General features: G+C 62.8%; 1 protein-coding gene across 1 annotated transcript; it reads right to left on the bottom strand.

Annotated features, from left to right (window-relative positions):
• Window positions 1-262: 262 nt before the first annotated feature.
• SEMA3G (semaphorin 3G) lies at window positions 263-9,352 on the bottom strand. Its single transcript, XM_028124541.1, has 16 exons — window positions 9,244-9,352; window positions 7,358-7,518; window positions 7,197-7,259; window positions 6,815-6,934; window positions 6,457-6,547; window positions 6,216-6,332; window positions 5,822-5,967; window positions 5,504-5,618; window positions 5,340-5,409; window positions 4,890-5,034; window positions 4,383-4,614; window positions 4,184-4,275; window positions 3,462-3,503; window positions 2,489-2,717; window positions 2,075-2,214; window positions 263-707 (listed from the first exon to the last, which is right to left on the bottom strand). The coding sequence occupies exons 1-16, from the start codon at window positions 9,350-9,352 to the stop codon at window positions 267-269; spliced, it is 2,313 nt and encodes a 770-aa protein (XP_027980342.1). The 3' UTR covers window positions 263-266.
• Window positions 9,353-9,676: the final 324 nt, after the last annotated feature.

The raw sequence follows: 9,676 nt of genomic DNA, 5'->3' as shown, positions 1-9,676 counted from the left end.
GGGGTTGGCCGCAGCCAGAGGGTGCTGGCTCCAGCCTAGGACTGGGAGCACAGAGGGGCAGGGAACAGGCCTTGGACATGGGGCCCCTCCATCGGGCCCCAGCCTTTCCTGTGGGCAGCCTGGTAGAAGTATGGGGGGCAGGGACTCCCATCTCTAAGAGGCAATCGGGCATGTTGGGCCCCCTCTGCCCTAGCTGGGTGGGTGGGAGACTCTGGGGGCTGCTGGGCCACCCGGTGCATCCCGACCACCCTCTCCTCCACGCTCTTCTACGTGGCCTCCACCTCCCGGGGCGTCCGATTGCGCTCGGCCTGCACCCGGCTCTTCACCTTCTTGCCCAGCTCCAGCCCCGCCCAGTTCTTGCCCTTGGCCTGTTTGCCTCGGCTCCTGGAGGAGCACCACACGCGCTCACAGTACTCGTCCACCCGCGGCAGGTTGGCAAAGCCAATGAGCTGCAGGATGTCCTTATACCAGGCCTTGGAGGGGGTAGAGGCCAGGCCTCCCCGGGCTGGGGGCTCCTCTGGCCTCAGCTCCCGAGGAAACAGACTGTTGAGCTGCGAGGCCACAATCACCTCCAGAGCCAGGCGGACCACGGTCTGGGAGAAGCCATGCTCCAGTGTCTTGCAGGTGTAGATGCCAGCGTCCAGGTGGCTGAGTCTGCGGAAGAGCAGCCCCTGCTCTGTCTGCAGGACTCGCTCATCTGTCTTTACCTGTTGGGAGCGTGGGAGGGTGTGAGGGGGGCAGGGAGCAGCGCGCACACACACCATCAGCTTCTCTCTGGGGCGCGCTCGTTTCCAGATTCACATCTCAGGGCCCAACGCTGAAGCACTGCCCCCTCCCCGCTCTCTCCTGCCCAGGCTGGCCTCCTCCTCCAGACTGTGACCCTGCAGGCAGGGTCTCACCTTCCCAGGACCCAGGACGGGGCTTGCAAAGAAGGCTTTTGGTTTCTCCCCTAGTCAGAGCTCTGGGGCACCTACCTTGGCCTTAGGGGGCCCCGCCACATAGTCCCAGGGACCAGGGTGGGTAAAGGTATTTATGGGCTTTTATTCAGGGAGGGCTATACCCATAGCCCTAGGACCAGAAGTCCCCTCCATTCTGCCCGCCCCCCACAGACACACACACACACACACACACACACACACACACACACACAGCCTCCCAGCCCCTGTCTGCACTGTTCACTTCCCCCAACCAGGGGCGGGCTGAGTGCCCATCACAGTGCAGGAGGCCGAAGTGCTATTCTGACCCAGCCTGGACCCTGTCTGCTCATCTGCACATGGACTCTGGACTGCCTGGGTGGTAAGTACTGTGTAACCGTCTTGTTGCTCGCTGCCTCTGGCCTCCTGGGGGCATCTTCTTAGTGCTTAGCCCGACAGCTGGCCCAAAGCTGGCCTCCCCCAGTTCCCAAGCTGGAAGGAGAGCCCCTCCTATAATCAACCCACTCCCTCCCCTTCTCTGCCCCTGGGAGAGGCTGGAGAATGGATCCTCGCCCTGCCCCACCCACTCCCTCTGCAGGCCCCAGCCTGAAGCCATTTCTGGGGTTGACAGACCTTTCCGGATGGGGGAGGAGAGGGGCCTGGGCAGACAGCTGGACTCCATGGAGGAAGTGTTGAGCTAGGCAGTGGGTGTGGGTGTAGGGGGGTATGTGTGTGCAAGTTTCAGTGCAAGTTAGGCGCCACCCTGGGCAGAGGAGAACCACGAACCCCTGGGAAAGAGATCCCTTCACAGATGAGCCATATGTGTAAGCATGGGGGACTTCTTGACCCGCCCAGCCCCCCTTCCTCTCTTCCATCTCTGCTACCCGCCTCCCAGAGCTCAGCTCAGTGACTGGGAGTTAGCGGGCTCCCTGTCACTGAATGGCTTGCAGCCGTATCTCGCCTGGGGATTCCCGGAGGCAGGAGGAAGGGCACCTTCTTCCAGGCACCCCAGCGACTTAATACATACTTTTCTTCAGTTGCCCTGGCAGCTTCCCCCCAGAGCCCCTTCCTAGGGTTCAGGACTTGGGGTTCAGGGAGGGATGTGGCATCAGGACACGTGCAGGCTCCTTGCACTGGGTCAAGGCCGGGTCCTTGCTCACCTGGTCGGGCCCCTGGCCTCCTGGCCTCTGCAAGAACCAGTGCACGGCAGCCTGGGAAGACTTGGGCAGGCACTCCAGGAAGGTGCTGTTGTGCTCCGTGCCGTAGACCGTGCTGGCTGCCGCGGGGCCTGCAGCCTCTTCTGGGGGGGAGTTGGAGGGGGGCTCAGCTCAGGACTGTGGGACCCCGGGGCCCCCACCGGTGTGACAGGGACCTAGGTGTCCATCACTTTGTCCAAAGACCCTCCACCCATACATGGACGGGAACTGCACACGTAGGAATACCGGGGGTGGGGGGCGGGTTGTTAACACGGGACCAGTCTGAGGCCACACTTCCCAGGGGTTAAGCCCAGGCCAGAGGGGCGAGGAGGGGCCTATGGGAGCCCAGTTGGTGCCCCCGTGCCTGCCACCACTCACCTTCCTGGCTCTCGCCCAGGCACTGCAGGGCAGGGTTGCCATGCCGGATGTCCTGCCTGCGGAACCGGCGCTTGCTGGTGCCGGGCCGGTAGCCAGTGCAGGAGGCACCATCCCAAGCACAGTACGGGTCTCGGGCCAGGCAGCACTCGGCACAGGCACTGCCATAAGTCTCACACTGGTGCAGGTGCAGCCGGGCCACGCCTAGCCTCGAGCCCACATACAGCATTTGCTGGGAGGGACACAAGCAGGGCCAGCGTGAGCCTCGGCCCCCACCTAGAAGCAGCTAGGCTCTTGGCCCCCTTGGGCTTCCTGAGACTGCCCCACCACTTGCAGGCAGTCTTCCAGAACCTCTTGGATGCATCCCCAGATACCAAAAATGTTTATCACGCACCTGACATACACCAGATCCTGTGCTAGGACACGGAGGGCTTGGGGCAGACCTTTTCTCGAAGGGGCTTGTCCAGGCCCTTCCTGCTGCTGACTTTTGCTCTTTACCTCGATGACCTTTATCCTGACTTGCCTCTGAGCTTAGTACACTCTGCTTTAAGCAATCCCAATACAAAAGTTGGGACTTACCCAAAGATAAACCGGGGCAGATAGGCTTGAGATTTTGCCACTTGTGAAAGGACGAAGCAGGCCTCTAAAAAGTGGCTCTCCCCTATTGGATTTAAATTCTGGATTTTGTTTTCAAGCATGAAGCTGTCTCCCCAGGGGGACTGGCCTTTGTAGATCTCCCCTTCTCTGAACACAGCCTCACTGACTCAGGGCTCCCACTGCCCACTGGTTTCCTACATGGGCATCTCAGCTCCCCGCTGGACTCTCAAGCCTCATTACAAGGCCTCATTATCAGGCAGCCCGGGGCCTGCTGCAGCACCGCTTTCCAGCAGACAGCGGCCAGCCTGTCGCGCTCAAAGAGCTTCAGCAGGGTAGGGGTTAGAGGAAGGAGGAAGGGCGGGATAGCAGCTGCTCTTACCCTTTTGACAGAGATCTCCAGCTCAGTGATGGGTGTTGGCACCTGCAGAAGGAGGAGGGTCCCAGAGAGGGGTGAGCTGGGGCCAGACCTCCCCTGTGTCCCTGCTTCAGCCTCCTCCAGCCCCAGCGTGGGAGCCACCTACCTCCCAGCCTGGGTCAGTGCACTCCCTGGCAACCAAGGCCAGACAGTCTTTCCCAGACGCTGGGTTATTAGAAAGGTCCCTTCACGCTGGCTGGCCTCCAGGGAGGAGGCTTAGCAAAAAGCACAAAACTCCAGCGTCCCCTCCCACAGCCCTGTTCTCCAGCAATGAGGCAACTGTCCCACACCACCCATCCATGTCAGGAGCACAGCAGTCCCCCAGATACAGATGACGCCCTGCCTGGCTCTATAGAGGGGCCCACAGAAGCCCTTAGGGACTTGGGGTCTCAGCCACCCCCTCACTGCGACTTGAGCCTGGCAGGGCTTTGTCAAGGGGTGACCACCTTGGACACCCTCCCTGGGCCCTCCAACTTTTCTCTGGGCCCCACGGCCAGACGGAGCACCATCAAGGCCCTGCAGCAGCGAGCGTCTCACTTTCTCCTCCTGCTGCCCGCGAGGTCAGTAAGAACAGGCCCCCGGCCCCTGCATTTTGCTCCTGTGTCCCCGGAGCCAGGCCTAGACCCAGCAGTGGGGCTGGAGGGGCCCCTTCCCATCAGTCCCCCCTCCCCACAGCCCGTTCTCACCTTAAACACCTGGAGCTCCTCCAAGACCACCTCCTCAGACTCAGTGGAGCCCCCACCCTGGAGGGCCATGACCTTGAGCACGGAGCCTGAGTCTGGGGCAGGGGAGGAGGGGTCAGTGGAGAGGGAGAGCCCCCCCTCCCCCCACCGACCGGCACACCTCCCCAGCCGGGCCACCCCACTCCCCACTCGGCCCACCCACCAGTCCCCAGGAAGATGACGTCGTAGGTCCCATCCTCTGCCTCTACGCGGTCCACCACGATCTGGCGCAACTGCTGGGCCAGGTGCGTTTTGACAAGCACGGGGCGGCCCAGCCGTGGCCGCACGGGCCGGAACATAAGTGGGTGGGCTCGGGCAAACTGCAGCACCTCGTCTGGGTAGTTCTTGGTGCTGCCAAAGGGTCGTCCCGGCTGTGCTGTCATCTTGCTAGGACACTGTGAGTGGCAGCAGAGGGAGCACCTGAAGCATCTTGGGACCACACGTTCCCCGCCCCAGCCTGTTTCCAGGCCTCACTGCCCGGGCATGCCCATCTCGGAGGGGCTGCGCTGGCCGGAGCAGAGGCTCCTTAATGTGGTCGGGGCTCGGCTCCCCTCCTTACCCCACCTGGCCCCTCTGGAGCCCCAGCTCGGCCGCAAAGTTGTCCCAAGGTGGAGTCCCTTTAGTCACCGCTCAGCCCTCTCCCCTGGTCAGGCTCCAGGCAGACACTCACCACTCCAGGCCGAGGGAAGGGCACCTTGCCCCCATAGGGTCCCCACTGGTGTTGGGGACCGTCTTGGTGCGCAAAGGGCCCCTTGAAAACCTCCCAGATATCCTCCATGTGATACACACAGACGGCGAATCCCTGGAACACGGCACTGCCGAGGGCAGACAGGGACAGTCAGGCCAGGGTGGCTGTCACAGGTGGGAAGGGGGCAGCCTGGCTCCGTGGACAGTACAGAGGGTGGTGGTGCCTGCAGACAACAGAGACCGGAAAGCGAGGGTACCCAGGCAAAGACAAAGAGAGGGAGAGAGAGAATAGAGCCTTCGAGTCCTTGAGTCAGGGACAGAGACAGGGACCCATGGTAAAGTCGGGACACAAAAGCAGAGGCTCAACAGAGGACGCTGGGGGTGCAGAGACTGGACCAGGGATGGGGATGTGAGGGGAGGCCCGTGTGCCCACCTGACTGTGCTAAACAGAGCATACACCTCGAGGGTCTTCCCTGAGCTGGGCCACAGCAGGAACACGTCCTCTGGGAGACAGAAGGCCACCGTCAATGCCCACCCCCTCACTGGCTCTGGGCCCTCCGCACCCACACCCAGGCCTGGCCCTGGCCGTGCACTTACCCAGCTGGTCAAAGTGGGTCTCGGCACCACCGGGGCCAGGCACGGAGCACACCAGCCTGGCCTTGAGGAAAGTGCTCCATTTGTTCACCAGCACTCGCTGGCCACCTGCGTCATTCTGGGGGGTGAGGGTCAGAGTCAGCCTCGAGCTCCACGGGGATGGGCCCCCCTCCTGCTCCTCCACCCTCACCCTTTGGGGGGAGAGGCATGGATGCGGGCTTCACCCCCTCGCCTCAGTTTCCCTCCTGCTGCTGGTGGGGACGGGTGTAGGAAGAGGGTGTGGTGAGGATCTGAACCCCGCTGCCTCCTCACAGCTCTCACCACACAGACACGGCCCACGCGGCTGACAGTGACACGGCCTGGGCCACCATCGGGCGAGGGCACAGTTTCCGAGAAGAAGAAGTACACCTTGTCATCGTTCTGGTCGGAGTTGTCAGCAATCCGGGCGGCCATCACAAACCGCGGGTCTGGGAGGTAACAGGGTGCAGCTGGCTGGGGGGGGCCTCAGAGGGGAGGATGGGGGTGGTGGAGAGGTGGTGAACCCAGCAGGGAGGGGAAGAGGCACAGGGATCCCACTGGAGGCTGGAATTCCAGGAAGTAGAGTGGGGCTGGGCCATCCCTCCCATCCCCACTCCAGTGCCAGGCTCTCCTGCCTCCCTGTCAGTTCCGGGGGCAGACCCCAGCTAGCCTTGCCCCGGACAGACCCTGGGCTCACCATGTAGGAGGTTCTGGTCAGAGTCAGAACGCAAAGCTGGCCGGGGACCCCCACTCCGGAAGATCATGGCCTCGCGCCCCAGGAAGTCAGCCGTGAGGCCTGTGTACAGCTCCCCACCTGGGCGAGAAAGGGGCAGAATCAGCGGAGGAGGGCCAGGCCCCATAGCTGGCCCCAACCCTTCCCAATGACATCAGCCAGCACCCACCCTCCTCATGCCCGTCCTGGCCTGGGCATCACCCACCTACAAAGGTGCTGGCGAAGGGACTGCTGGGCTCATGCGGGCACCGCCCCCGCCCACTTTCCACACTGCTGGGCTCAAGGTGGAGCACATGCTGGGGGAGAGGGAGGAAGGGAGGGAAGGGTGTCACCTGGGAAAGCAGCCCCAGCCCCCCACCCGGGCAGTGGCCATCGCGTGCAGCTGGAGAGTGGGCGGAAGGCGCCCTCATTCAGGGCCTCACCAATGGGGTCAGCCTGGCACAAAGATGCCTTTCAGGCCCCTGACCTCTCTGCCCTGAGCCAGCCTCAATGGGGAGTGTTCAGACAGCAGGGCAGAAATGTCACTGCCTCCCAGTCCCTTGTGGGGCCTGCCCCAGGCTCACCTCCCCACGGTGCCCGACCGTGATGAGGGCACAGGTGGGCTGAAAGGCCCCAGTGCCACACGCCAGCAGATGGGTCCGGTTGTGGGGCCGCAGCACCCGTATGAAGTTGGCACACTCCACCTAGCAGGGAGAAGGGGTGTGGTGGAGGGGGTGAGGAGGTGTTTACTGTCTCCTTGGGCCCCGGGACTCAGCCCTGATTGGCTGATCGGCTCTGGGGATCTAGGGCGGGGGTGACATTCTTCACAGACCTTCCAGAGCCCTCAGGATCTGCTCCAAATGCCCCCAGCACAAGTACCTGGGGAGAGTGGCCACAGGCTGTCCTGGGGGTCAAGCCCAGGGTGTTGGTCAGGGCTGGGGGGCAGTCACTCCTGACAGCACTCACCAAAGGGTCTCTTCCCTTACGAACACACTCCTCCTTCTGTCCTGGCTGTGGTGGCCACAGGACCTGAAACAGAGCCTGGCTGACTCCTGACCTCACAGCCGGTTTCCCCGTCTCGCCTCCCAGCTCTCAGACAGACCCTCCCCTCCATCAGTCCCGCTCACCTCCCGGGGATCCAGCCACGACTGGTCTAGCCGCAGAGAGTAGATGGCATCACGGCCCCCCAGAAAAAGGCGGTCCCGGTACTCATCCAGGTACATGGCCCGAAGGTCCAGGGAGCCCCGGGGACCCAGAAAGACAGCAGAACGGTTGGAAGACAGGAGATCTAGGAGGGAGCAGGTTTGGGGGTCAGGGCCTACTGCTCAGCCCACGTCCCCGTGCTAAGGTGTGGAGGTGGAGAGCCCCAGTTGTGCATTCACTACCACCCCCCCAACACTCACATCTGGAAAACGTTTCCATCCATTTGGCCTGTTGGAGGGCTTCTGGGAAATGGCTCCTGGGGGTGGGTGGGACAGAGGGCTCTGAGCCCTGCTTCCTACCCCTCCATCCCTTAGTCCCTTGATCTTTCAGTTAACATCTCCTTCCCATCTGGGCTCATCTGGGCCCTCCCCAGTCCCCAGGGAAGATGGTGCCACTGGCAGAACTTGTGGTAGCAAGCTGGGCAAAGTGCTGGGAAGAGCCTGGAAGAAGGCTGGGTGAGTGTGAGCAGTGGGCAAGGCTGACTCCGTGGGACAGATGGACAGACATTCCCAGCAGAGGGAACACCTGGCAAAGGCCCTGGGTAGGGGGAAGGCCAGGTATGGCCAGGTGGAGCCCAAGGCTCTAGTCCAGGGATGTGACTAAGGAAGACTTTCTCCTCCATGGATACTGTCCTCCCAGGCCCCAGAGGTGGGGGTGGAGGGTGGCTGGCTGGGGATGCTGGTCCCAGGAGCTGAGGGTCCCGAAATGGGTTCCTGGGGTTTGGCTAGGGGGGTGGAGGTAACAGGTGGCCAAAGGGGGGCAGACAGTAGGATATGGTGGGAAGCGGCATTGGCCACCATTGGGAAAGCCAGATATCCTACACCTGCCCAAAGGATGACCCATCCAAATTGGCCAGCCCAGTACCCACTCCATCCCCAAACTCATCAACAGCCTCTACCAGGAAGCCCTCCATGGCTGACAGTACTTGCGAGGGGATTCGCCCTATTCAAGCTTTTTCTTATAGCCTGACTTTTGCCCCAAACCACCGCTCCCAGGACAGGACCACATCCCGCCCCCCGCCCCAGACCCAACTACAGGCTCTCCAGAGTAGAGCCATGTCTCCCCTCTCAGACTTCCCAGAGCAGACTGGGTCTCCCCACTTCGATTGGGGTTCCCAGGGAGGGTGATCACCCCTCCGGTTTCCCCAGGAAGTGTCATGGAGCGCCCGTGTCTCAGGGACCTTCCCCGTGGACCAGCCCCACGAATTCAGAGGGGTCTGTGCCAGCACACCAGGTTAGAGCTGCAGAGGAACCTCCTGGGCCAGGGTGGGCAAAGAGGGCAGGCTGTGATCCCCGCTGGGCTGCGAAGAGCCTCTGGGACAGAGAGGGAAGGACTAAAGCCAGCACTGGGAAATGGGATACAGGAGGCAGACGGGGAGGCGGGCGAGGGACTCCACTGCGGGCTGCTGCACCACGCTCGCAAAGGCACCCAGGCTGAGTGCACACCTCTCGCAGACCTGTCTTCTCCGTCCCTCCCCATCTCTCTCTGCCCATCCTTCCTGAGGCCTCTTAGGGCCCCCATGCCTCTCTCCTTCTCTCAGGTTGCCCGCCTGTGTCTCGGGTCTCTCCCACCTCCACCCTCCTGGGACCTGCCCCTGCCCTCCTCCCAGTTCCCGCCTCTGGCAGCAACCGGAGCACCACCTCGGGGGAAATGACCGTGAAGTCCTTCCTACGGGCTGTGTGGGAGTGACTGCATCCCTCCGGCTGGCAGAAGAGACTGCCCGGGGCTGGCTGGGCCCCCCAGCTGGGGATGTCACAGGGTCCCGGGCTCCCACAGACGTGCCCTTGAACAGGGCGCACACTGCCCGTACCTCGATAGGAGAGCCGCAGGCGGGGCACGCTGGGGCCAAGGCTGGGGCTGCCCCCGCGGAGCAGGAGGCCCCCCAGGAGGCAGCAGATGGCCCAGGCCGAGGGGGCCATGCTGGGGAACCAAGGGCACCACGCTGCCTGCCGAGCCGCTCTCAGTCCGCTGCTGGCTGCTGGTTGCGGTTTGCTCCGTGGCCGCCAGGCCTGACACTTATAAGGCAGGGCTCCGCCCCCTGAAGGGCCAGGAAGGCGGGGAGGCGGAGGGAGGGAGGGAGGGAGCAGTGGGAGGCCCCCTCCCCTCCATCATGCACCTGTGGCCTCTCTCTCCGCCCTCACTGGCGTGGTTAATGCCTCTGTGTCACATTGGCTGGTTTCCCATTGGGGAGACTCTTTCCTGGCTGGGGTGTGGGTGGTTTACACAAAATGTCCATAAACCCA

Source organism: Eumetopias jubatus, unplaced genomic scaffold (assembly GCF_037043125.1).
Source record: "Eumetopias jubatus isolate StellerSeaLion01/CBP00866 unplaced genomic scaffold, mEumJub1_p1.0 scaffold_1, whole genome shotgun sequence".
Lineage (NCBI taxonomy): Eukaryota > Metazoa > Chordata > Mammalia > Carnivora > Otariidae > Eumetopias > Eumetopias jubatus.
The sequence above is the reverse complement of the archived record's forward strand: the minus strand, read 5'-3'. Positions and strand labels throughout refer to the sequence as shown.